Raw genomic sequence first — 27,992 nt, 5'->3', positions numbered from 1 at the left:
ATCACGAAATGATAGATTTTTTTATCCTTACTGAGTCACAGAGGAGAGTCAGCGGAGTTGCCACCTTGGACTTTGGAGGACTTTGGTCACTTTTGGACCATGGTTGAGAGAGTCCCTTGGGAAGTAGTTCTGGAGAGCATGGGAGCCCAGAAGGGCTGTGAATACTTTAAGGAAGTTATCTTAAAGACGCAGGAGCTTCCCCAAGTCATGGAAGATGAGCCAGCGGGGAAGGAGAGTAGTCTGGCTGAACAGAGACCCTTGGCTGGAACTCAAAAACAGAAGGAAAGTGTATGGTCTTTGGAAGAGGGAGCAAGCAACTTCTGAGGATTACAAATGCATAGTGAAGCTGTGCAGGGAGAAAATGAGCTAGAGCTAAAGCCCAGCTAGAACTGAACTTGCAACAATAAATATTTCTATACATCCATCAGCAGTAAGAGGAAGGCTAGAGAGGATCTCCATCCCTTGTTGGATGCAGAGGGCAACACAGTAAGTGACAGGATAAGGCTGAAGTACTCAATGCCTTCTTTGCCTCAGTCTTTAAAGTAAGACTAGTTGCTCCCTAGACACAGCCCCTTGTGCTCGTAGGTAGGGATGGGGAACAGAATAGACCCTGCAAGATCCACAGTGAGATGGTTTTGGACCTGCTCCGAAAGCTGGACACTCACAAGTCTATGGGGCCAGATGGTCTGCATCCTGGAGTGCAGAAGGAGTTGGCGGATGTGGTTGCCAAGCCACTCTCCATCATCCTTTGGCAGTCCTGGATTGAAAGGCTGCAATGAGGTCACCCCGCAGCCTTCTTTTCTCCAGGCTGAACAAGCCCAGCTCCCTCAGCCTGTCTTCGTAGGGGAGGTGCTCCAGTCCCCTGATCATCTTCATGGCTCTCCTGGACCTTCTCCAACAGCTCCCTGTCTTTCTTGTCCTGGGGGCTCCAGATCTGGACGCAGTACTCCGCACTTTGCCGTGTTGAACCTCATCAGGTTCACCTGGGCCCACCTTTCAAGCCTGTCGAGGTCCCTCTGAATGGCATCCCTTTCTTCCACGGTCCCAACCACACCACTCAGCTTGGTGTGGTCAGCAAACTTGCTGAGGGTGCACTTGATTCCATCATTGCTGTCATTGATAAAGATGTTAAAAGCACTGGTCCCAAGACAGACCCCTGGGGGATGCCGCTCGTTACCGGCCTCCACCTGGACATAGAGCCATTGATGACTACCCTCTGTCTGCGGCCTTTCAACAGTTTCTTATCCATCGAGTGGCCCACCCATCAAATCCACATCCCTCCAATTTGGAGATGAGGATGTGGTGGGGGACCATGTCAAAAGCCTTGCTCAAGTCCCGGTAAATAACATTGGTCATCTTTCCTTTGTCCACCGATGCCGTCACTCCATCATAGAAGGATGTTTGTCATGAAGGATATTTGTCAGCTTTAGGAGCCAAGAGCATTGAACAGGTGGATATACATGTTGTGTTTTTCTTTTGTTTCTTACATCCTAAAAATTCAAAATTATACAGGTGAAAAAAAAACAAAAAACAAAAAAACCCAACAACATGTCTTCTCCAGAATGAATTGGAATTGTGCTGAGTTTCTGTATTGAATGTTGTTTAAGGTGATGTCATTTCCGTGTACAGTTGTTTGCTGCTATTTTTGTTCTTTTCTGTCTTACTTTTTTTGCATGGGAAATTATGCAAGAGGAGGTGTATTTATGGTCTCCAGAAAATACAAGAATGGAGAAAAGACCTGTTACCAGTATTTACAAAATAATTAACAGTGCTAATCTTAGAATGTTTCAGTCCAGCTAAGTAGTTGTTTATACCTGAAAAATCAGGGTAAATGGCATATTACTTGCCCTTGAAATTCAGTGGGAGTTCTGAAACTAACATGGAAACTTCAGCCTGGCATCAGCAGATTTGTAACTGAAGATGCATAGAAAACATGAACATGTGCATGCCTTGTGTAAAGGACTTGTGTAAAGAAATGTATAATGAGAAAGCTCAAGAAAAAATGCAAGTGGAGCTGAAAGGGCATTTATCCTGACATCTCTGACAGCTCCACTCTGGCAGATCATGGAGGAGGACAAAAATGGGGGAAGGAGCAGGTAGCTGAAATAGTGATAAAGCAGATTGAATGAGCTGTTTCAGATCACCTTGCTTCTCCCTCGGCACAAAGAACTAGCTGATTGCCCGCTTTTTTCTGTCTTTGGAATGCAGCATCATTTTAGCCTCTTTGGGTGAGCGGAAGGGCCAAGTCCCTGAAGGTGTGCCTATACCTCTGTAATCTGAGAATGCCAGATACAGGCCTGAAGCTTTGAGACTGTTTTCCTTAGTAACTTCTTTGAGCCTGCAGAATGCTAATGACAGGGTTCATTAGAACAGCAACCCCAAAGGGCATAGATAGTTTGTGGAGACAGGATCAGCATCCAAAGCTCCAGGGTTCACATAAAGGGCATTTATCCTGACATCTCTGACATGAGGGAAGCTTTGCATTTTTGCAAACCTCTGTTTGAACATATGAGTGGAACTGTCAAAATCAACCAGGTGAAACAGCTGTGCTTTCTTTCTGTTCATGTACTGACAGTCCAGTGACCATCAGCTTCTTCTCTGTGCTGGAATTTATCCGTTGCTACCTTTACTGGGTAGCAACAGTAGGGAGTCTTTCATCTTGTAATGTGCTTTTAAGCTTGCAGAATTTCAAGTCCTTAATACCTGTTCTGGGAGAAAGTAATCCCAGTGTGGAACAGGAGCAGGTCCAGTAGCAGAGGTGACTGTGAGAGGTGTGTCTCAGACATAGCAGTGGTTTTTGCTTCCTTTACTGTGTAAGGTAGTGCTGCCTGCTAACAAAATCAGCCACATAACTCTCCTTGCCTAATGAATCTGAGGCTTCAGTAGTAGAAAACTCTTAGTAAAAGCCATCATAGATGGAGACTTCATGGCTAAGGCCACCTGAACAGAAGCTATTTCTTGTAACTCTGTTTTTACAAAGTGTATCATATGATGCTGAAAAAATTTCCTTATGTTAGCTTTGGTTAAAATTTGGCCTTATAATCAGTGGAAATCCCATCTGGATTGAGAGTAGTGAAGTTCAGTTGATGAAGGTGTTATACTAAAAAGGGGATATGAAGGAAATAATGTTTTTGTTTTTTTTTTTTTTTTTTTTTTTTTTTAAGCATACTCTTATTTTCTGGCCTTAGATGATGGAGCAATATTTCAGCTTGCAGAGGAGTGACAGTGTCAGAGGAGTATGTTTGGAAGTATGCATTCTCAGCAAGACGGGAGCATGGGAGAGCTGCTTGTGTTGGATTTGACCTATACATATGCAGAATTATGATGCACCATACTTTTGGTCCTGCACCTGAGATGTGGGGAGGCTTTAAGCTGGCTTACAACACCATTTGGACCATGGCCACTTTTAATTTTCCTCAGTTCCTTTTCCTGACAGCATTGCACTTAAAAGAATACCGTGTTTTTGAATGGTATTTGAACGGCTTTGGTTTGTGTTCCTATACCTGAACTTTTAATTACTTGGAAAGTACTGATGGAAGAAAGAGGTGTGTGCTGACTGTGAGCTTTTACACTGGAGAGACAACTATCTGCTTTAAAATTACTCAGTATTCTGCATCCCAACTTTTCCTTAAAAGGTATACACATATGTATGTATGAGCAAAATGGTGAAATTTCTCCCTGGATTTCTGTGCACCAAGGATAAGTGCTTTTCTTTTCTACTTCTTCTAGTTTGAATAGGACATATTTAAAAAGAATATGGCCAGCCAATCAAGGGAGGCACTCTATTGTGCCATTTAGAATAGTGTCCAGTTCTGGGCTCCCTGATTCAAGAATGACGGGTAACTTCTAGAGAGAGTCCAGCAGAGGGTCTCAAATATGGTGAGGAGCCTGGAGCATCTCCCACATGAGAAAAGTCTGAGAGACCTTGAGAGACCGGGGCTGTTCAGCCTGGAGAAGACTGAGATGGATCTTAACAAAGCTTGTAAATATCTAACAGGTGGATATATGAGGATGGGCCCAGGCTCTTTTTGATGGTGCTTGGTGACAGGACCAATGGGCATCAGTGGGCACACACTGGAATACAGGAAGTTCCATCTGAACACTAGTAAGAGCTTTTTTACTGTGAGGATGGTAAAGAACTGGAACAGGCTGTCCAGAAATATTGTGTAGTCTCCTTCCCTGAAGATTTTTAAAACTCGCCTGGACACTTTCCTGTGCAGCCTACTGTAGGGAACCTGCTTTAGCAGGTGGTTGGACTTGACCTCCAGAGGTCTTTTCCAATCCCTATGATTCTATGATTCTGTGATCTCTTTCAGTGTATGTTTGGTTGGTTTGGTCCTGGCAAGCATCTTTTCTTTCTGTCAGTATCATACTCAGTAGTATCAAACACAAGTCTTATGGGAAGTGGTTGAGGGAACCAGGATTGTTCAGTCCAGAGAGGAGGCTCAGGGAAGACCTCATCACTCTCTACAACTCCTCCTATCTCTGCTAGTGGATAATAGCATTCTTTTCCACAACATAAAGCCACTTTCAATTTTGCATAGGATCTCTTAGAAACTAAGTTTGGTGGTAACATGGGTACACAAAGCTGAGGACTCTCTTATTTTGCTTCTGTAGTATGACTGCTTCAGATAATCTCTGTCAGTAAAACCTGTGCTTGATTGGGTTCTCCTTCTTTGCCCACTTAGTCCAATGGGAGCTAAGCCAGGTCATTTGGTGAAATGTTTGAAAAGCGGATGTTGCCTATCACTGAAAGAGCACTGAAAGAGCATGAGGTATCCATTGGCCACGTGCCAAAAGGCTTAATAAAGATTTGGGAGGCACTTTTTTATTTCTGCAGATTTGATTTTGCTTCATCCAATTCAGATCTTGCAAGAAAATAACAGGCAGTGGAGTGGGATGAGAAAAATCTGCCTGTAAGGGTTCTTGCCTGGACACACTGTTAGCAGGACCCTGCCTATTTGACCAAGGGAGTACTTTCTACCTACTCAATTGTATATAGTGTTTAGTGGGAACTCATTTAACTTTGTAAGGTGTCCACATCTGAAAGAGCAGGAGTACTCCAATGAAAGGCTCACAGAAAGGGATGAGCAAGCTGCTGTCTTTTGTGACTCACAGTCAAGTGATAATTTTTACTGAAGTTTCCCTTTTTATTCATGTATAGCATAGTCAGCAGCCTCATATCATGCCTTTTCCTCAGACCAGTAATTTTAATCTAGCCACCTACAGGTGTCTTGTTCTGAGGCATGTTAATCAAATTTATGCCATTCTTGGAAGCAGTCTAGAAAAGCAGATAGCAGGTAATCCTTCCCACAGGCATTTCTAGGAAGCTTATTCTAAAATATTTCAAATTGCTCTGAAATTACTGTAAGAGCTGTACATCTAAAGCAGTATTGAAAATATTTGTTTCAGCGACCCGTGTAGTCTCTGGCACCATCCGACAACTCCCAGCCTGTCAAAGAGATAAACATTCTGCTTTAGCATGCCCCAGTGGCTAGAATAACTTCTACCGTTTTGTGGTTGTGTTGTTATGTTCTTGTGCTGTAGCTGTTCCCACCGCTTCTTGAAGAGTAGCAATTCAGATCAGGTTTCCTAACAAGTGTTTTTGTTTCTTTATATGCATGGCTGGTGATGTATTGTCTTGGGGTACTGCTGTATCTTGAGTTCCTGGCCTGCATGTGGTGCAATTTGGAGTTACTGATTTTCTACTAACACATTCAGACATAAAGAATTCTGTGTTCTTAGGGCCTTCCCTTTTACATGACTTTAAAAGAGGGAATAGGAAATTAGTATATCATCTGGAACCAAAGCATTTGTTTGAAATTCAGAAAACAGTTTTCTCCAGTTTTAAAATATATGAAAAGTAAAAAGTCTAGAACAGAAATTGAACTTCTCTTGTGCAGGATTTCCTTGTTCATTTGGCGAGATTTGTAAACATTAAAAACTCAATTTTTGAAATTTGAGTTCAGAAGTCTCTGCTGAAACCAGTAAACCTAGCAGTTGCCTAGATTAAAATGTCCCTGTGTAGTAAAAGCTGCAAGTAGGAGACCTGTGTTTCACAGTAATCTTTGACAACAATCGTAGGTTGTGTTCTGCAAGATCAGGTACTGCTTTGAAGGGAATTCAGGAGTGCTCAGTGCACGTTTGAGTACATGGACCAGTCTGCAAGCACGTCAGACTCACAGCGTGGCTGTTCTGGCATACTGCTTGTTGTGATCCCCGCAGGTCATCTCCCTTCAATGCAGATTAAAGGCAGAGGTCTCACTCTAGCAGAGCCATGGCTGAGCTGATCACATAACAGCTTCTTAGTTTTGCTTTGAGCTTGAAAACAGAAGAATAGAGATTCTTGGCTCCGCATCCCCCTGCCCAACTAAATTGACCTCTCAGAGGCATCTCTTCACCTAGTGCTGTGAGGATAATGCAGGGCTGTGTATAGAAAGAAAAGAGTAGGCCTTCTGTTGGGACAGGGCCTGGGGCTTTTCTTTAGAGGGGCATTCAAGCGTGTTAGGCTAAAACAGAAAACAGGTGAAAGAGGCCTACTCCTTATCATATGGCTCTGGGCTAATTCTCCCTTACATTCTAGCTGCTTGATAGCAGGGTCAGTTTCTCTCATCTTTCTTCCAGTTGTTTTGGGTGATCAGGTCTCTCACATACCACTAGGCTCTTTGTATCTCAGAGCCCAGGAAAAGGGTGAAAGTGCTACCTAAGATCAGAGAAGTCCTGTACCTGAAACCCTCAACCTTCAATCATGTTTTGATTTTATACCAAACTCAGGTTGAGCCTGTAAGTCCTCTTGTCCCCAGGCCAGATCTGTCTATTGGAGCATGGATAACCCATCTTTTTGATGGAATAACACTGACATCTCATAATCCTTTAATGTGCCTAACCTGAGCTTTTCCCAATTGGTCATGTCTTCTGAGCAATTTTGTATCTTGTACCTGTATGTATTTATATGCATGTGTGTTTTACACGATTTTTTCATTTGTTCTGTTGTGTTTTAGACAATTCTAGCACTGCCTTATTCCTTATTATGTACACATAACTTACTGCACTGCAAAGGCTCTCTGTGAAAGCTTGCACTGATGTAAAAGATTTTTTTATGACTGCGTCAAATTTAAAAGATGAAGACTCTGCTTCAGGAGAGCATGGATCAAATTGGATTCATCCATATGCTGTAGCCATTTCCTGAATGTCAGTCTAAATCGCTACTGTGAGCAAAAGGAACTGAAGATTGAGGGGAGGCAGTGAATGTGATGGTGTGATGTGAACAGATGTTCTGTTACTTTCTCTTGAAATGTGTGGGACCCTAAGTGTTTAAACTGGCTCAGGAATAGTTATTTATCACTAGAGATTGCCATGTAGATTGCTTTGTGTATTGTCTCCTTTCTCCTGAAGAGCTTGTATTAGGAAAATAAGAATTCAGAACCTTGGCACTTCCTTTCACCACTGCAGAAGGGAATCAGGTTGTTCAATGCTGCCTGACTGAGATAGGTACCTAGTCTGAGCTTACTCTTTGCATTACTTCAGTCCTCACCAGTAGAGAGGCACTTCTCAGTGTGTAAGTTATCCCACATCACTCTTACAAGAGGATTAATCATGCTTTGAAAGTGCCAGTTTCTCTGAAGCCTGGAGCCACGGGAGTGTGGAGAATGGTGAATGAATCACCTCTCTCCTTTCTGTTGCATGTATTTCTCCTCTGTGTTAAAGGTGAGAGATGACAAATAAGTTCAGTGCCTTATGAACCTAATGTTGAACTTCCAGTGGCTACTTTTACTTTTTTACAAAGTTTAATTCCAATCACTAACGTTCCCCACAGCAGGTCTCTTCACTGACATGACAAAACTCTCACTATCCACATATTAACAGGACCTGAGGCTGAAACATTAGCATGCAACAGGCATCAGCAGTGTTAAATTAGGTCCACGTCAAAGTCAAGCTTTGCTTCTTCTGAAAACAGAAGTTAAGACTGAGGAGTTTGAAGAAAATGTAGTTATTGGGTGAGAAAATGTGATGTGAGTTATGTGGATATTGCATTGCTACATTAAAAAGTTTAGTTTGAGCTAGATTACTTTGATTACTTAGGCTCTTGGAGAAGCTTTTTTTTTAATAAATACTTGTGCTCAAGTGATACCATCCAAGTATCATGCTGTAAGCTGATATTTCACATTTCACAATGCTTTTTGATGTTGTGTATGAGAAACTGGTGCTTGTGTTCATCCAACTTGTTTTGCTCTAAAAAATCAAATTCCTTGGTGTAAGTGTCACCACTGTACTTTGCTTCCTATCTCCATGCATGTCCTGTCTGTTGGAAGCATTCTGGTTGTTTAATTCTTATGTATTTATGAGGAATATTAGCAGAAAATGTTTTTTTTTTTTTTTCTGGAAGTACCAATGTTAACACTGCTTAGATCTATAAAAGCAAGAGAGTTCTTTATTAAGGCATTTGTTCAAGCCTAATTTTAATTAATATAGGCTGTTAAATTGACAAATGTTTTCAAAAAGCTAGATTCATAAGGGCCTGTGCAAGGTCTCTGTTACTTCTCAGCAGCCTTGTCTGATGAGGTGCTAGAGTGATTGACGTCAGTCAGTATGCAGAGCATTCAGAGTCCTTCAAAATCCCTATACATTTGTGCAATCATTTGTTCATTATGGTGCCAAATTACAGGCTGAACAGCCACTACATCTGGCTGAAAATGGAGTGGAGCCATAAATCACAGAATTAGAGAGAGCTAGCTAAGTCCTTCCTAAACTTCTGTTAACACAACTGAATTGGATTTTTTTTTTTTCTCCAGTGCTTATAATGAAAGAACCCAAAGGGTTGACCTGTGTCAATGGCTTTCAGAGCTGTTTTTGTTGTCTGTGGTTATGTGGTTCTTAATCATTTAAAAATTCTTAATGATGTTGACTGACATATCATCTAGTGCTCTTAATACTGTAAAGATGCTAGAATGATGCAAATGTTGAGGACAGATGTGAGGCCAGGTTTGAACCACAGCCTGTCATACTCTAGTTGCTGCTCCTGAACAGTTCTCTCACAGCTTTATCCCTTAGTGTACCAAGAAATCTACCGAAGCATGAAGATATGCTAGCCTACTCAATGAGAGGCAACTTTTCAATCACACCTGTATTTCAGAAATACAGAAATGTGCTAACTTAAATGAGCCTGGGAAGATTCAACAATCCCTTGTTAGAGATCCTGTGTTTCTGGTGTGTGAAGTGATAAAATACTGCATGGTCTGAATGTGACACACTTTCTATGATCAGGAAGCTATTTGCTGCCCTTCCCTCTTCCTCTTTGTTTCTTAAGTTCTGATTTCATTTTTCTCTTAACTGCAGGTCACTTCATGGGCAACAACACAGTGATCGATGTTTTGAGGAGAGAAGGGTATGATGTAGAGCACACCCCAGCTGGACAAGCCATCAACAAGTAATGCATGCCTTTATTGTAGCTGAGCTTTTGTTGGGAGGGCGGATTTGTAAACAGTCACAAAGAGGTAGTAGCAGCTGAAACTGTACTACACAGTGAGCTGGGCTCCTTCTGTTCACTGAAGTAGCTTACTTTTCCATAAGGCCAGTTAGGAAACAGGATTTTGTTGAGTTTGGCCTGTATGCTTTTTTGGAAAAAATAGACTTTTTTTTTTTTTTCTAAGGTTTTAGCTCTTCAAGTAACTTCCATAGAATATGCATTCTTGGTTCAGCAGATCTGGACACTGTCTCATATCACACAGGCTTCTGTGTTCCTTCATTCCTCCTAAGTGTTCAGCTGTCTTACCTTCTAATACTTTATTTCTCTTACACTGCTATTTTTTATTCTTCCATATTACTCTCAGCCTCGAATCTGGCTCCTTAGGGTCCACTTAGTCTCTTGCTAGTTGTCCCCACCAAAAGTGATAGCTCTCACATCCTTTGCTCTTTCCTGCATTTATAAGCCAAGATACTTGCTGTTCCGGTATGTCTTGTAGCTGTCCTTTGAGTTATCCCCTTAGCCTCTCCCCAGCCTATCAGTGGGTGCCTTTATCTATCTCCATGATCTCAGTTACTATAAAATGCCAAATGATCTCCATACTCTGCAAACGATTACCTATGCTTTCTGAACTACCTGCCACCAGCTTAGATTCTGCAATGCTCTTCTCCCCCATCTCTAGTCTCTTGCCAAAGAAGTGTCCTTGCATCCCTCAGAATATCTTCATTCTTCCCTAGAGGCACTGCAAAAAGGCCACATTGGAAAAAAGGCTTGATCTCAATTATTTTACTGTTTCCCTTTCATCCTCTGCACCAGGAATGTTCTCCCTCCCTCAGTGCTTGCATCTCTGTTCCTCCTTCCTCACATTTCTGATAAGGGGCTTTTAGGATTAACATTGGACTTTTTTCTTTTATGTGGATTGTCCAGGGGCACATGCAGAGTCTTGTGCTATGCCAGGGGCTCCAGTAAGATGCAGTGCAAAATAATAACAAATATTCTTCTCCTGCTGTGATTGCTTCATCTTTCTCTTTGCAGCACTTCTGCTGCCTTTTTCAGACTGTGAAATTTAAATTCTGGCAGGCCAGATTTTTTCTATGATTACTGACATTGCCCATTTGCATTGAAGCATTATCTACACCAAACACATCCCCTTAAGTACATCCATGCATCCCCTGATGCTGCTGACACCAGCGGGTAGGTAATCTGACAAAGAGAGAGCCTCTGTGCTTCCACACAAGACTTAATGATCCTGTAATACTGAAGTAATGCTAGGCGACTTAGTGTATCAGTGTTTATGGTGGTAATAAAAAAACAAATTTTTGTCATCTTTTTTGTTTTTAAGAACTTTCTAACTTCTTTTTGTTTTTTAAGAATATCTAACTTTAGGTTAGATATTCCTAAAAACAGCTATAGCAGCTTCTTAAAATGTAAAGAGAGCTCAATGTGTACTTGGGAATAAACAAAATCTTCTAATTTCTGGTAGGAGCAGGAAGAGCCTACCTTTTGCCCCAGAAGTGCAACAGATAAGAGGCTCTGGGGCTGACAAAAGGAGAGGGTGTAAGTAACAGTCAAGACCCAAGAAGGAACAAGCACATTAAGTTGATCCAGAAAAGAAAAAAAAAAGAAAGCTCTGGGGAACTCATTGCCTTACAGTATTTAAGAGAGTTTATAAAGGAGATGGAGACTGACTTTTTCCATGGGCACATAGATGACAGGACAAGGGGACCTGTTTTAAACTAAAGCAGGAGAGATTTAGATTAGATGTTTGTAGGAAATCCTTTACCCAGAGGATGGTAAGGCCCTGGCACAGCTTCCCAGGGAAGCTGTGGGTGCCCCACTCCTGGAGGTGCTCAAGGCCAGGTTGGATGGGGCACTGGGCAGCTTGAGCTGGTGAGTGTCATCCCTGTCCACAGCAGGGGATTGGAACTGAGTGGGGCCTTAAGGTCCCTTCCAACCCAAACCATTCCACGATTATACGATTTTATGAATCTGCTGCTCTGTAAAGAGGTGTGTGTAAGGAGATCAAGGGCAGGTGACTGTGAGAAGGAAGTTTAGATCTTCATACATCAGGGAGATGGGTATCAATGTTTCTCAGGAAAGCTAGCCACCTGATTTTTCTGACCATATCGACTAAGTTCACTGTCCAACCATCACCTTCTGTGTCTTCATAAGTACTTAGTTTGTCACTAATTGCATCTCAGACACTTTACTGGGAAGTACTGAACAGAAGGTCTTTCCTGGAGCCTTGACTTTAAAGCTGACTGAGTGAGCAACATGAAGAAAACAACACTTTAATGTTTTCTTTGAAAAAAAAAAAAGTGATAACATTTCTGAATGATGTGGTAGCAAAGAATTTCAAGAAAAACGTGAGATCTGTAGGAGAACATTTGAAGTGGGAGAAAGACCCATTCCAAGAGTATATCAGAATCCATGGGGAAAGATGAGAGCATTTCTGCATTTGCATGACTGTTCTAGCAGTTGCTCAAAGGGTCTCTGGAAGAATCACCTGTAGGCAGTGCTGCAGAAGAGATTATGTACATAAGTATCTGTTGTTCTTGGTGCTCTGAGGCTGCAGGTATCTAAATAAACAGATGGCCATACAGTTTGGAGGTTGTCCTGGCTGTGGCTATAGCAATATTTTAGCATCTCCTGGCCACATATTTGGTACAGGAGGCTGCAGGCAATAAAGTAGTCTTATCTGCAGAGGAGGAGTAGTGGTGCCCACTCAGAGATTTTCACCAATAAAAAGACAGACATGGTGAATTAAAATCAAAGAAAAGAGAACCAGGAGACCATAATCAGAGGGTCTTTAAAGAGGTAAATCATGTCCCTAGAGACAACAGAATGTGTGTCAATCAGTAAAGAGAAGATGAAGGTTAGAGGATATGAGATGTTGTGGAGGAAAGCTGAAGTATCGTGACACCTTAGAGTGATAAAGTAATGCTATAGCAATTACAAGGATTCTGAGTGGAGTGAATAGCCCACAAATCTTTCTGCACCAGTCTCTGTCACATGAAGCACTCCACATGTGATTTTCCTTGCAGGAAATAAGATCACACTCTCTTCATTTTCCATCTACTACTTCCTTGATTTTGCAGCCCACAATCTCACCCTCTTTCAGGATGGATCTTCTTTACTGTCTATAAAGGAAATGTGTTCACAGTGATGAGATAGCTTGAAAACACCAGCCATGCCAAAAGGTGTATACTGGACCTCTTGCTCTCCATGACTTTGCAGAACAGAAAAGAAACACTCCATAATGCTGGGAAGGCTTCACTGACTGAAGTCATGTTTCTGTGCAATGGTCTGTACTCTTTTGTTACCTTTCTGAGTTCCAGTCCAATCCAGTCTTCAACTTTGTCCTGTTAAAAACAATAACAACAACAACAACAAACTTCTGTGCCTCTTATCTTTATAAAAGAAGTCTATAGATCAGTTAAATATTTGTGTTGTGCTGTTGTTCACGGAGTGAATTGAGTAAGTTTGTGCAGAAACTTGAGAACAAGAATAGAGATAGAATCTCTGTTCCAAACAAGGAAGAGAACTGTGGGCAAGGAAAGCTGAGATTGGATAGGAGACTGCATGCAGGCTGCATATCTTGTAATATGGGTGGGGAGATGCTGCTTGCTTGAAGTATTATGAAACAGAGCTTGAGTAATCAGCGTGGAGTTGGTTGTTTCTTTGAAACATCCCCTTTACACTAAACTGAGTTAGAATTGCCCTGACAGCCATTTCTGGGCTCTTGACTCAGTGATCTCTTGGGCTCATAGAATTATAGAATCACTTGAGTTGGAAGGAACTCTTAAAAGTCATCTAATCCAACTCCCCTGCAGTGTACAAGGACATCTACAGCTGGATCAGGTGCTCACAGCCCCATCCATCCTGACCTTGAATTTCTCTGGCCTCCCTGGCAATCTGTACCAGTGCCTCACCACCATTACTGTAAAAAACTTATTTCTTGTATCCAACCTAAATCTCCCCTCTTTCAGTTTGAAGCCATCTCCCCTTGTCCTTTCACAGTAGACCCCGCTGAATCATCTATCCTCTTCCTTCTAACAGACTCCCTTTAGATATACTAGAAGGCCACTCTCAGGTCTCCCCAGAGGCTTCTCAACTCCAGGCTGAACAGCCCCAGCTCTCCCAGCCTGTCCTCGTAGGAGAGGTGTTCCATCCCTTGAAACAGTTTCCTCTGGACACACTCCAGCAGCTGCATGTCTTTTCTGTACTGAGGACTCTACATCTGGACACAATAATCAAAGTGAGGCCTCACCAGCGCAGAGCAGAGGGGCAGGATCACCTCTCTTGCCCTGCTGGCCATGCTTCTGTTGATAAAGCTGATGATACAGTCGGCCTTCTGGGTTGTGAGGGCACGTTGCTGGCTCATATCCAGCTTGCTTCCACCTGTACCCTCAGGTCTGTTTCAGTGGGGCTGTACCCCATCCTTACATCCCACAGCATGAACTGATAGTGGGAGTTGCACTTGGATTTGTTGAACCTCGTGAGGTTCTGCTGGTCCCATTGCTTGAGTCTATCTGGGTCTCTCTGGATGGCATCTCGTCCCTCATGTCTGTTAACTGCACCCCACAACTTGGTGACATCTGCAGACTTGCTGAGCCTGCACTCTATGTCACTGTTGATGTCATTGATGAAGCTGTTGAAGAATGCTGGTCCCAGTACTGATCCCTGAGGAACAGCACTTCTTCATTCAGACATTGACCCACTGACCACAACTCTCTGGGTATGACCTTGTAACCAAGTCCTCATCCATCAAACAGTGCACCTGTCAAATCCATATCTTTTGATTTGGAGAGAAGGATATTATGGGGACCATGTCAAAGGCCTTAAAGTTATCAGGGACCATCCCAAAGGCTTCTCAGTCTTGGCATGTGAGAGAGCTCATGTACCCTTATAGCCCGACTGCAGCATGTTTGAACTTTCAGATAATGCTGCCAGTCTAAACCAGACATTTTTAAATCTGGGACCAATGCAACTAGAAAGCTAAAGGCCTGACTCCTATTTCCTCGCGTTAGCTATAAGTGTATGCAAAGCTCACATCTGCTTTGGGGTAATTGGCTGATTGGCTGTAATTACTCAGACTCTTACCACCTCCCCTATGATAGTGGCCTTGATGCTGCCAGTTGCTTGCAGACTAAGTGGTCCAAAAGATTGCCTAATGGTATGTTGAGCCATTTCCTCCTAAGATAATCATTTTCAAGATGCATTTCTGCAAACAAGACCATAGTTTGTGGACTAGCTTGTGGCTTGCCTTCTCTACAGGTGAAATTTGCTGATCAAGGATTAGCTCTTGGTGTACCTTAGTTGTCCCATCCCTGCCCTTTATCCCCATCAGGACAGGACTGCTGGAAGAAACCAACTGGACTGTGTTCTGCTGGAGTTCAGATTAGAAGAGTATGGTTTGACCTCCTCTGACTTTGAAAGTGATTCCTCTTTCGTTTCTTTGTAGATATGCAAAGGTATTCCCAACTGCTCTTATACCCTGTGCCAGACTGCATCTTTTTCTCTGATCCAAATTACCTCTTTTCCAAAGTGGGTTGTTTTTTTTTTAATTAAAGACAAATATTTTGATCAGAATATTTACTTCAGGAAGAGGAAATAGGAATACAAGGCAGAAAAATAACCATACTTTTCTATCTATAGGAAACGTTTGTTTTGCATGTGTCCTGATGTTATCTGTACCAAGATTCTGCCTCAAAGCCTTTTAAACATTATCCATGTTCCCTCCTTCTTCCAGCGGAAAACTCCCCAAAACTTTGTTAGCCTTCTCATCGTCCTCACCAGCACATCACCCTTATGTAGTGTCCCAGGAGCTCCCACTGCCGTTGCATACCCTGAAAGAGGAGGAGGAAGAACTCTTGCCTCACCTGCTGCTTCCTGATGGCATCGATGTGCTGGAGAAGGTAGAGAGGAAGTACAAAAAGAAGAAGCAGCAGCAGAAGAAGCAAAGACTGCGGCAGTTTAATGACCTATGGGTTCGCTTTGAAGAAAGGTAGCTAATGGCTGGGAAGGGAGGTGGGCTTGGCATGCAAATTGGATTTTAGCTTGGACTGATTAATCAAGTAGGCCAAGCTTCTGCAGAAGCTAGATATGTTCTGAGGGTGTAGGATCTGACCCGCCTCACCATGATTCTTGCAGAGACCTTTACTCAAGGCGGCTTGTGCTTTTAGGGATGAAATTGCTTTTTCCTGCAGGGTTAGGTTGGTGGAAAATCAGGCATAACATGCAGGGAAGCCTTGCCAAAAACATTTTACATTTGAGCTCAAGGGATTGTGAGTACATAGTTCCTATCTTAATCACAGATGACTGGATCCACTGGTAAATGTACAGCCTCTTGGATTTTTTACCCAAGAGCAGCTGCGTATGTGGGAACTCTCATGTCTAGCATATGTGCTCCTTGCATTTGGACAGTATACATTATTTCTAGTATCTGTATTCTTCCAGTGCTAAAGAACATGCAAGCCCTGAGGCATTACCAGAGATCTGGAAACGGGAATGACAACCCAAAGTGTGACTGAGTTAAGATGAAAAATGGAGCACATTGTGGGGAAAAGGTTTACATCCTCCTGGCAGTTTTCACACAGAAGAGCTTTCTCCCTACAGGAATTATAGCAGCCTGCAAAAAAGCCTCATCCCTCACAAGTAATACTTAGGTCTGCGGCTGAATGTGAACTTTTATGTTTACCTTGTGTCAAGTAACACACAGGCCTGATGCTAGCCATATATCTCTGCCATGTTCAGGTTGAGAACATGTTATTTTTGTGGTGCTATGAATGAACAAAAAGGTCAAGATGATGGAAAAGAGCTGTAGCTCTTAAACTGAAGTTTCTATGTTCATTTTTTCTCTCTCAAAAGCATATTTCTTCCTGGTCCCCAAAGTCCTGAGTATCATGCCTCTTTGTCCCAACTGTACCACTGCTTTGAGTAATGCAGTGCTTACACAGTGCAAACAGGTGCAGCAGCTTTTGATTCTTTTTCTGTTCCAAGCATTCAGCCTTTGTCAAACTTTTTAGATCAAACTCTTTTCCCTCTTTTTAGGGCAATTTTCACTCCTCCTTCCAAACGAAGTGCACGTGGTTTGGGGACAGGTGGGAGACAAATGTGCATGGAGGTTTGCGTGCCCACTGACAGACATATACACAGTCCAAGACACGCCAATTCAACAAATTGTTATATTGATCACATCTGATATTGTGTTTTACTGTAACATTTAATCACAGAATCGTTTGAGTTGGAAGGGTCTCTTAAAGGCCATCTGGTCCAACTCCCCTGCTATGAACAGGGACACCACAACTAGATCAGGTGCTCAGAGCCCCATCCAGCCTGACCTTGAATGTCTCCAGGGATGGGAGAAAGCCCGCAGACTACATTTACTTCTGTTAATGTAGTTGATACCAGCTATTTGCTTGACAGTCTGTTTAGCTGAAACACCAACTAATGATTTGGAGTCCTTATCAGCCCAAGCTCCCACCCTAACTGCACACCATCATCTTCTGTTTTTCATATGCAATTATTCTTGTGAAGTTCAGGAGCATCAGTGGGTGTCCTGAAGTAAGCCTCTATGCCTTCAGGACATAGAATATTGGAGCATGTGTTATTGTTACTGAATTGGAGATGTTTTAGGGGAGCATACTGGATTGCAAGTGCAAAACAGTAGTGAAGTAGAAGCAGAGCTAATTATGACAACTTAGAAAACTATGAGATAAATATGAGAGCAGAAAATGCCTCCTTTCCTTTTTGTTTGTAATCTTTTCTGTCCTCTACCAATTAAGCCATCCTTTGAGCTGTAAACCTGCTCAGGCGCTAGGCTCTTACTGCATCTGACTGCCCACACGGTCCTGTGCCGAGCGGACAGCCCCACCTGGTGGCACTGCGGACACCCGGCTCCTGGATGCACGAGCTCCCTGGGTGCCTTGTCACGGGAATGCTCCCAGATCCCTGATGCATGGGCCTGAACCACGTATAACTTCACGCCTGGAAATGTGAAAGATGCAGATTGAGTGACCTAATGCACCTTTGTAGTGGATTTGGCTGAATTGATTTGGTTCATGCTCCTCTATGTGCGTATCAGCTAACAGCTGTATTTCTTTGTTGTGCCACCTGCTGGCTTCTCTGCTCAGACCTCCTCTGGGACCTTTGCACACAGAAGGGTACAATTTTTAAAAAAGAATGCTGATTGCCTTTCATTTCCCAAAGCATTCTTGCTTTATGCAGTTAGCCAAAATAAGGCAAAAACAGAGCACAACAGTTAGGGACTATATGCAGGAAATATGACCCTGCTGTTGTGTTTGGCAGGTAAGTTTGCTTCTGACTTTGTCACAATTTGTATTCCATTTTCACACAGCACTGTGGTGCCCTGGAGGGCACATCAGCCTTGTAGCTTTGGCATCACTCATGGCTTTAATCGTTGTTCAAAAAGAGACTCACATACCTCTTCTGAGCCTCAACCTGCGCTGCAACACTGCAGGAGCTCACTCAGCTCTGGGCAGTTCGTGTCAGCAGCATGCAGGGTAAAAGTCCTCTCCTTCACCATGTGCTGCCATAATGGGAGCATAGTATTTTGTAAGCTCTCACCCAGCTCATGCTCATCACCAGCCCAGGGTCCTCAGTACCACCAGAGATACTTTGAGACACTGTGATCTTTTCCCTGTAGCATTTCTGTTTTTAAGAAGTGTTTCTGGCAGGGTTTCTTTCTCTTCTTAGGGGATGTCATTTAAACCCTTTGTAATTCCTGACCTGTGGAAGGGAACAAGCAGCATAGGGGTGAGTGTAGTCCAGGCTAAGGTGCACACATGGAGAAGTTTGGTAGGGGAGAATGGATTCAGCTGAAAGGAGGTGCCTCATTCCTGTAGAGCTGAGCTAAGCAATTCTGCTGCAGGGATGCTCCTCTAAAGCACAGGTGGTTTTGTTCTTATTTTCTACCTTGCTGTAAGGCAAGCTGGAGGGCTAGGAAAGCTGTCACCTTGCCCACCTGCCTGCCTGTATAAGAGCAGAGATCAATCAGTCTGAGCACTACTAGTGTTTCAGGGCAGTCCCCACCCTCCTCAGCTTATTCTGTGTTCTCCCCCAAGACTGATTCACACTTAGGTGGGCTAGGGCTTCTGTATACATCAGCTGTGTGAGAACTGCCCATGCCCTTGAAGAAGGGGAAAGGCAAGTCTCTGCCATTAGGCACAGTACTTTGGTGAGCATGGAGCCAGTGTAAGAGACCATGCCCAGCATCTTGGGTGCCCAGAAGATGGGCATTGGGGCACAGAAGCCAGCAGTGTGCGGGTTTCAGCCAGTTCTGGGCTAAGTCTGGACTGACGTTCTTCTTCGCTTGCCTTGCAGTGCCACCGACCCTCCTCCCGGTATCCGTATCATCAATGGCTACATCACAGTGGAACCCCAGCCCCGGGGCCATGGACGGTTCAGTCCCGCTCACACAGACACCAGCTCGCACAGACACAGTGGCTCTCGCCAGCTCTCCCACTCCCTTCTGCTCTCACTACTGACTTTGGCTATGCATATGATTAGGCTGCACTGAGATGTAAGGGGAGCCGAGCGGCAGGACTCTCCCCTTAAAAAGCAAACAAGAGACTTAAGTTAAAAATAACAATAAAAACGGAAGACTTTGTGAGTGGGACACGTATTCTGTGGGATGTTCTCAAACTGCTTCCTTTTCCTGAACCTAGATCATTAACACTATTAACTGGTTTGACCTGCCCAATACAGGAGAAGATATTTTAATGGAAGTGTTATTTAATCCTTCTCTTGCAGAAGAGTGACTTCATGTTATCCCATAATGCTTTGGGGAAATGTATAATGTTGCTATAACATAGCTGTTGTTTAGCTGTATGAGCCCAACTGAGTTGTACTTTTTGCACCTTCAGTGCCTTGTGTGGGGATTTACACATCACTAGCTTATTTTTTAGAACAGAGTATTTTGGTCATATGAACACAGCTGGGAGGAAGAGGTTAGTATTTTCTGGTAATGCTTTTAACTCTTTTTAATTCCTGCTTGTTCCTGCTCCAGATTATACATAAAGGTTCATAAAAAACACCTTCTACAATAGAATAAAACAGTAAAGACTTACAAACAATGTTTTCTGCTGTCTGTGTAGCACTGTTTTAAGATGGATAAAACTTAACTTCCAATGTCCAGGCAAGTCTCTTTAACACTAATATATGTTTAAGGAAAAAGTGATTGCTGGGTTTTTGCAGCTTTTGTTTACTCGTGTTTTTTAAATTTGCCTCCAAAATAGAAATTTTCAGTAGGTGATTTTACAACACCGGAATCAGGTTTACCCTCTTTATCTAAATCAGAAATATATTGTTATTTTATCGTTGTTTTTTTTTTTATTTTTTTTTTTTTTTTTTTAGGGGGGAATCCTTTCTAATACTTCTGCAAAGTTAGATTCCACTCCAGGAAACCTTTGACAATTTTCAACTGATCATCAGATTTCCGAAATTGTTATCGATCCTCTGCTATCTACTTAAAATGAACATACTGTATTGACTCCTGGTTCTAGTAACACTGAAAGTGGTGATGCATGGTTTTTTTGTCTCTGTACAGGACCTCCTCTTGTGACCATTCTGACTCATGAGAAACATGTTCTCCCTCATCTTAGAAGGTCTTCATAGCACGGGAGGGTCTCATGAGATTTTTTGTCTCACTCGTGAGAGGACTTTCAGAAAATTCAGGCCTTGGCAATTTGCATGCACAGCAGATCCCTGCCCCTACGAGACATCAAAGGATATGATTTCTTCAGATTTCTCTTCCTATGAAAATGCTTCGCTACTTTTCGTTGCTTGTAAAAAGCACATTTTTCCTCCTCCTTCTGCTGCACAGTTCTGCTTTCCTGCAGGAGGAAAAATGTTTCTAGATGTGTTAACAGAATTTTCATCTAAAGATCTCAAATCCTGGTCCACTTCCAGGAGGACTGTACGTAAACAAAGCCTTAGAATGGTGAGGAAAACAAAGAAAGCAGAGTCTGAATATTGCTGTTTGCAACAGGAGAGAAGTTTTTACGCCCTGGGGTACAAGACAGAATCAATTCATTGCATATTCTTTATCAAAAGACATCAACATCTCAGAGACATTCTGTTTTCCACGGGATGACATAGCAGACAGGTTGGTGATGTGCTCCTCTCTGTCTCCCTCTCTGACTGGTCATCTGCTGGCGTAAACTCTCATAGAGTTGGTGTGTCTGGCCTTATTTTCCTTGGGCTCAATGTGATCTGAACAGATCTGCTCAAATGGGGCATAGCTTAGTTAGAGCCATGCATTGCAAGCCTGACAAACTGAGCAAATGCTTGTGTATTTGTGAGTGCATCTGAGGCAGGCATGAAAGGCATTACACCAGAATGTTCTGCTATCTGCTAGCCCATGCTTTGGCACTGTGGAATTGCTGTCCCCTCTCAGATGTGGCACAGACTCAGTGGGGTCTGCAAACATTGGAAGAAGGGGTTGGAGAGCTCTCATGCCCTTTTTCCATTACCAGATAAAGGCTGCCCTTCACGAAATAGTCGCAGACTGGCAGTTCTCTTTATTCACTCCTGCATAGTTACACTCCTTCAAACTGGCAAGTGAGGAAATGAGTTAGAGGTAAGGCTTAAAATCCACTGACACATACTAAGGGGTATCAGAAAGGCCCACCACACCTGGAAGATCAAGAACCTGGGGATTCCTCCTCCCTAGCTGCTTGAGCTTTGCTCAAGATCTCTGACCTAGTATGAAAATAGGAAATGGAATGTTTTTGGTGTTTTGTGGCACTATTATGTAATTCTGTGGTGGGTGGTGAGCCTTTGTTGGAAGGGGGTATTTTTGGAGAGATCTCCTTTCAGATGTATGTTTAAACACCGGAAGAAGGGGCAATGGGAGAGGGAGTTGGAGCCTCTTCCTGAGGGGTCCACATGTTCATACAACACCTGCTGCACAGGACAGATGTTTGTGCTGGAGCTTTTTATTTCATGTAAAGGCAAGAGCAAAGTCAAGGGCACAAGACAGACGATACTCAGACTTTAAAGCTTCCATTGCTGAAACAAATTCCATGATGCTAAAAGCAAGAAACATAATCGTGTCTCTGCCTTTGGAAATGCAGTATGGAAGAACAAATCACAGAAGGCTGATGACAAGATCTCGAGAACTCCAGTGTAGTCTCAGCTTCCACAATATCTTTAGATGGCAGGGAGTGTGGCTGGTGGATCTCATCCTCTGTTTGCAGAGGGGGCACATGGGTGTGCTCTCAGCCCACCGCAGGATGCAGCCAAAGCAGAACTGGTGCAGAAGACTCAGTTATGCTTGTGTAACCTTGTAAGCCTGTCATCTATCAATGGGATCAGTATGTGATGGGTGTGGAGTGAGACCTTTGGGATTGTAAGTAGAAGACACGGGAGTGTTTATTGGTGGAGATGACCCACCTTGTGCCCTGCATAGAAATGAAGCAGTGCCTCCTCTGTCGATGTTTGCCTTTGCAACGTGTTGAGGGAGGTTCTAAAGAAACAGTAATAGCAGCACAGCAGGCCTCCAGGCCCAGCAGAGGTCAGGTCTCCCCCCTGCACAGCGCTGACAAAGGCACTGGTAGCAACACGGAGACTTTTCTGTGATTTTATTGCAGTCAACTCTCGGAAAGGGTAGGTAATAGCAGGACAAGGGGAAATGGTCTGAAGGTGAGGGAGGGAAGGTTCAGGTTGGATGTCGGGGGGGAAGTTCTTTACAGGGAGAGTGGTGAGGCTGCCCAGAGAAGCTGGGCACAGACAGAGGTGCTGACATGGGTGCCCCTGCTGGGCTGGGAGTGCAGCAGTGCTCACCTGAACTGCTGAAATACTTGGCGAGGGCTTAATTTTAAGTTTGAAGTCTCAGAAGGAGCTTAAAATGTGAAGTTTAAATGCAAAATTAAACACTCCATGTCCTTCAGAAAAGTTCCTGAGAAACAATTGACACTGTCCTTACCCCAAAAACCTCCAAGAAGCTAAGAGAAGCTATAATCTTGCTGGGTGATATAATCTTGACTGGGTGATTACAATCATTTCCTTCCATTCTGGTACCCTGAAATAATAGATGTGCATAGCTCAATTACATTTTATGCATAAGTGTAATCAACACAGTTTAATAACTTTTCTAAGAGTGAAGGGATTTTCACTATTTTTGGAAAGAATCCATAATTACACACTCATTTATGCATGGAGATGAGCTGCCAGAGCTACATAATCAACGCAGAGTTTGAAAGCAGACTTCATGGATGTGAATACAGGTATGCAATGCCATGAAACCAATGGCTGCATGATACAGAACAGGATCTCTAACAGTATTCCACCTTTCTGGAATGGCTGCTGTTCCCATATACTGTGATGTGGGTTATTTCAAACTACACATCCTACCTGACACCTCTGTGTGAGCAGCAATCCAGTGCTGAAAGATAACTGACCATTTTGGGTGGGGCTTGGCTTGCAATGTATACTTTCTATATGTGAGCTCAGCCCCTGTTATGGTCTGCAGAGACGTAACCTCAACAGCTGGAGCCTGAAGAGTAGCTCAGCTCATCCTGTATCTGGAAAGCTAAATATCCACTGACCCCATAGGCTGCACTGCTTGCGTAGGCAAATTGATGCAGTGGAATAAAGGAGACTGTTTAACAGAATTTGAAACTCTACTGCACTGCCTTTTGTGACTTGGTGTTATCATTAGGTTTGTTTGGTAAAGGGGAGCTGCATCTTTAGGAAGCCTTGACCTATAGCAGCTGGGAGTGAGTAATACCCAGAGGCTCATCAGAGCAACACCTCATGCTACAAAATGATGTGAATGTCCAGCTGAATCTAGCCCCACAGCTTTCTCTGCAGGAATGCGACTAATGCTAGAAGGCAAAAAGCTGTCTTTCCAACACAAAGCATTCCTCTTTATTTTACAGACCGAATTTTGTTCTGTTTTACTATTTAAGAAATACTGGAGACTGGTTGTCTCAGCCTATGCCAGCAAGATGTTATCACACTACTGTGATAGTTACTGTGTAACAACCCTTAGCTTGTCTCTTGTTTATGCTAGCTGTAAGCAGTGCCGGAAGACTGGAAAGACATTGACAATTTTAGAGATTATAATGAGAGCTCTGTGACTGCCTTTGTGCTGGAAAATCATTACAAATTCCCTTCCCCAGGAACACTTCTATAACAACTATAATGAAACATCCTCTTCTTCTTTCTTGCTTCAAGATCTCTCCGATATGCAGTTGTTTCAGTTCCTGCTGCTTGCGGGAAGGATGATGAGGATGGGAAAGGCTGGGGTTTGCCATGGGCAGGGAAACACATATGGTTTTCATTCTCTCTTTGCCTTTGAGTGCCAGAGGCATACTGGAGAACCTGTCCACTTGGTGGACCTTTCCTGTCCTCTGCTGTTCAGCTGGAGAGATGTCCCACCTTCTCCAAGGACATCAGGACAAAGATATGTAACCAAAATCGGTCCAGGCTGGCTGTACCTGTGGCCAACAGCTGCAAGCAACTGCCTTGGTGATGCCATGGGCATGGCATAGCAGGTACAATGTTGACAATTGCCATTGTCACACAGGCACTGGTGACTCGAAGGTCATAGGGAGGATAGAAAGAGCTGCTAAGCTGTTTAACAGCTTAAGCCAGATTAACAACCTTGTGCCCAAATCTTCACTAATAAAATACTTGTAATGAATGAATGTTCTAAAATATGAAAGAATTGTGGGAAATGCAAACATTTGGGGGGGGGGGGAGGGGGGGGGGAGGGGGAGAGGGGGAGAGGTTTCCTAGAATATTACAGTGGACACAAAAGTGAATTCCTCAAAAGTTAAACACCTAAGAGATGCAGCATTTTGTCATAAAGGTCCGGTTATGGATATGGTGACAATTCATCTTGTTTCTCTTTTCTTGGGTGACAATTGATAGAGCATGAAGAGAAGATGTCAAGCCAGGAAAAGTTTCAATTGGCTATTAGGAATAATCACAGAATTGCAGAATCAGAGAACTGTAGTGGTTAGAAGGGACCTCCAGAAATCGAGTCCAACTCCCCCACAAAGCAGTCCCCTACAGCAGGCTGCACAGGTAGGCATCCAGGAGGGTCTTCAATATTTCCAGAGGAGACTCCGCAACCTCTCTGGGCAACCTGTTCCAGTGCCCCACCACCCTCCCTATGAAGAAGTTCACACATGTTTGTGTGGAACTTCCTGTGCTTCAGTTTCTGGCCATTTCCCCTTGTCCTATCACCATACATCACTGAAAAGAGTCTCACCTCATCCCACACCTTAGATATTTACAGACGTTTATCAGCCTTCTTATCTCAAGGCTGAACAGACCCAGGTCATCCAGCCCTTTCTCATAAGAGAGATGCTCCACGCCCTTTATCACTGTCAGGGACCTCCACCAGACTCTCTCCAGTATATCACTGTCTGTTTTGTACTGGGGAACCCAGAATTGGACACAGTACTCCAGGCCTGACCAGGACAGAGTAGAGGGGAAGGGTCGTCTCTCTTGACCTGCTGGCCATGCGCTTTTTAATGCACCCCAGGCTGCCAGGCTGCCACTGTAATTCTTGGCCACCAAGGCCAAGAAGTGGCTCATGGCCAACCTGATATCCACCAGGACACCCAGGTCCTTCTCCACAGAGCTTCTGTCCAGCAGGTCATCCCTCCAGACTGGTGCACATGGTTATTCCTCCCTAGGTTCAAGAATTTTTCCATTGAGAGATTGGTCAAGCATTGAAATGGGCTTTCCAGGAAAGTGATGTAGTCCCCACTCCTGCAGGTATTTAAGAGGCATGTTGATGTGGCACTAAGTCATTCTACAATTCTATGATCTTGGAGATAATTTCTGACCTAGATGATTGTATGCTTCTGTGTGTGACAGAGTTAAAGGAGTCACCTGTATCTGAGGAGGAAAGAGACATTACTGCAAATACAACACATCTATGAAACTGTGTTTCTATGCGGGGAACTGATTTTCTGGATGACATTCCTTAGTCTTGAAACCAAAATTTCTCTGCCTCACCCTTTCTTACACATTACTGTTTTGTTCATGGGATTCTAAACCTTATCTAAACTACTTTATTTCAGTTCATGTATTGGACATTAGATAAAATTTCCAGGAACAGTACAATAGAAACAGCCAAATGAAACAACAGCATTGACTTTCTGTATTTTACTGTATTAAATGTTCTCAAGAACAATTCTGTTCTGGACTTTAAATGTGTTCTATCCATCACTCATTGGAAGAAAAATTTTAAAAAGACAATGAAAATAAAAATGGTATCCCATCATCAATTTTCTTAGCAAATCTCTTTCTGTATTCAGCACTAGATCTGTGTGCTTTCCACTCTACCACAGAGGAAAACCTTGTGATTTATTCATTAGATTTGCCTCGTTACATTGAGATACCTGTAGGACAAGAAGCCAGGCTTCCACATGAAAACAACTGAAACTGTGTGAGAAATTAAATTTACTGTGAAGCTTCATGCTGAAAGTTGGATGAAAAATAATAGCATACAAGAACTGTCTTCTTCCCCTTTTCCAGACAGTATACAAATATGAAGTTTTACTTAAAAAATAAAAATAAAAAATCTTGTATGCAAAGCAGGCAATATATGGGAAAAAGGAAATCACTCACCCTGCATAATCCACTTGTAAGTGTGGGAGCTTGTCAAGTTATCCTGAAAGATGGGCTCTGGGCTAGGGAAACGATTTCAAAAGGGATAAGAGCATCCTTACGGGTCAACAGAGTAGGATTTTGTGAAGTATGTCCACAGGAACAAAAAGATAATCACTGTCAAAGCTTACATTATCCAAGTTACAGTAGTGAAGCCCAGAATGACAAGATGAACACAAAAGTTGCACAAATTTTTAATTACTGCTAGTATTTCTTCTCTGTAGCTAAAATCTCTCTAATGTGGATGTCCTTACACTAATCAGCTATCAGTTATTTGAAAAGTAACAGAAACAGTAAGAAAACATCTAACATTACATTACTTTGGTAAACAGCAAGAGTCCTTTCAGTCTAGCACCTGCTGGAGTATCTAAACTGACAATAAAAACTCACATGAACACCTGCATCTCATAACAGTGTCAGGTTTTCTTCAGATGCTGAGTCTTATTAAAAATATGATAAGCACTGATGACACAGGTGTCACCAGTGACATACAAGGTGACACAGCATCCTGAACTGTGCTTTGTACTGCAAACATTTACTGCTTTTCAGCTTCAGATGCTGGCAACAATCTCCTGGGTGCCCTGATCCAACACAGTGCCAGGAACACTGAAAAGCAACTCAGTCAGTATAAGGGAAAATGAATCAACCTCCTGCCAGGGAGTTGTAAGAGCTGTAAGGTCTGCCCTGAGCCGCCTCTTCTCCAGATTGAACAGCCCCCATTCTGTCAGCTGCTCCCTGTAAGGTTTGTGCTGCAGACCCCTCACGGCTTTGTTGCCCTTCTCTGGACATACTGTGGGGCCTCAATATCTTTCTTTATGTATTACTATTAAAAAAAAAAAAAAAAGAAAACACACATACATACTCAAGAAAACAGCAAATTAGAACTAAAACCTAAACAAAAAAAAGGAACAATAGAACAACGAAAAAAGAAAAGCCAACCAAGGAACAGATCAGGAAATAGCAACAGTTTCTAGCAGTTGATCAAATGTGATTCATCTAACAGAAGAAAAATATTTACATTGGATCTATTTGGCACTGCATGATTTAATGGTTATTCAGAGCAGAAGGAGCACATTTCAGTTTGGATGTTGTTCTAAAACACAAAACTGAGACAGGTCAGATCAACAGCACCTTGAAGTTACTGCCCTGTTGACCATGAAAACAAGGTAAGGAGATGTGATCAGAGGCAGATAACTAAATTTAAATAGGATGAATATATCACACTGTGACATAAACTGGGAGTATGCTCTGCTTTTTTCACTGTGGTCAGTCAGGGACAGATGTTTTCCTCTGACAGTTCTCTACAACTTTCTACTTACAAGTATATTGGCACAGGCCTACTTATCATTTCTATACACTAAAACCAAGATAACCCACTGCAAGTATGAGAGAAACTTACAGATAAAGGCCAAAAACTTCATACTGCTCCCCCATAAGATACAACTTATGCAAAGAGCCAACAAATCACCAAAAAAATGCACCCTGAAGGATTGCAGCCAGGCTGCAGTCACATTTCCAGATGAACACTGCTGGAGAACTCAGGAGCCTCAGGATGATGTTAACTTTCATGCAGTATTTTCAGCTCTCTAAAAGCTGTGGGTTGGGCAGGAAAATTTCACCGTCGCAGGGCACAGACTGCCCTTCATGCAACACAACACAGAGGGAAAGCTTCCCTGGTCTGGGAGCAGAGTTATCAGTGCAGATCTGATGTTATGCAGGGAACTCAAATATGGAAACCTAACTTTTGACGCTAAATTGGAAGCTTACTTTTTGAAGTGAATATATAACAATGTATTTGAGAACATAAAAACAAACAAGAACCATGATCTCATGTATCACTTTTTTTACTGAACAGTTTCTTTCTTATTCAACAGTA

At 42.9% G+C, this 27,992-nt stretch overlaps 1 protein-coding gene across 5 annotated transcripts in view; it reads left to right on the top strand.

Moving 5' to 3' along the window:
• Positions 1–22,094, top strand: part of LOC122177189 (metalloprotease TIKI1-like) — an 83,385-nt gene extending 61,291 nt beyond the window's left edge. For 2 of the 5 annotated variants that reach the window (XM_042866351.1, XM_042866350.1), the window contains 4 exons: positions 9,337–9,427; positions 15,216–15,470; positions 16,517–16,566; positions 18,809–19,560. In XM_042866351.1, coding sequence (XP_042722285.1) covers positions 9,337–9,427; positions 15,216–15,470; positions 16,517–16,566; positions 18,809–18,972 — 560 coding nt within the window. In that variant the 3' untranslated portion in view covers positions 18,973–19,560. Of the gene's footprint in view, positions 1–9,336; positions 9,428–15,215; positions 15,471–16,516; positions 16,567–18,808; positions 19,561–20,033 lie in introns of those variants that run through there. The other 3 variants (XR_006177972.1, XM_042866352.1, XM_042866349.1) reach the window with 3 other exon arrangements.
• The last annotated feature ends 5,898 nt before the right edge of the window (positions 22,095–27,992 follow it).

Source organism: Lagopus leucura, unplaced genomic scaffold (assembly GCF_019238085.1).
Source record: "Lagopus leucura isolate 7727_CA_CO unplaced genomic scaffold, USGS_WTPT01 Super-Scaffold_810, whole genome shotgun sequence".
Taxonomy (NCBI): domain Eukaryota; kingdom Metazoa; phylum Chordata; class Aves; order Galliformes; family Phasianidae; genus Lagopus; species Lagopus leucura.
This window is presented reverse-complemented; position numbering and strand designations above follow the sequence as displayed.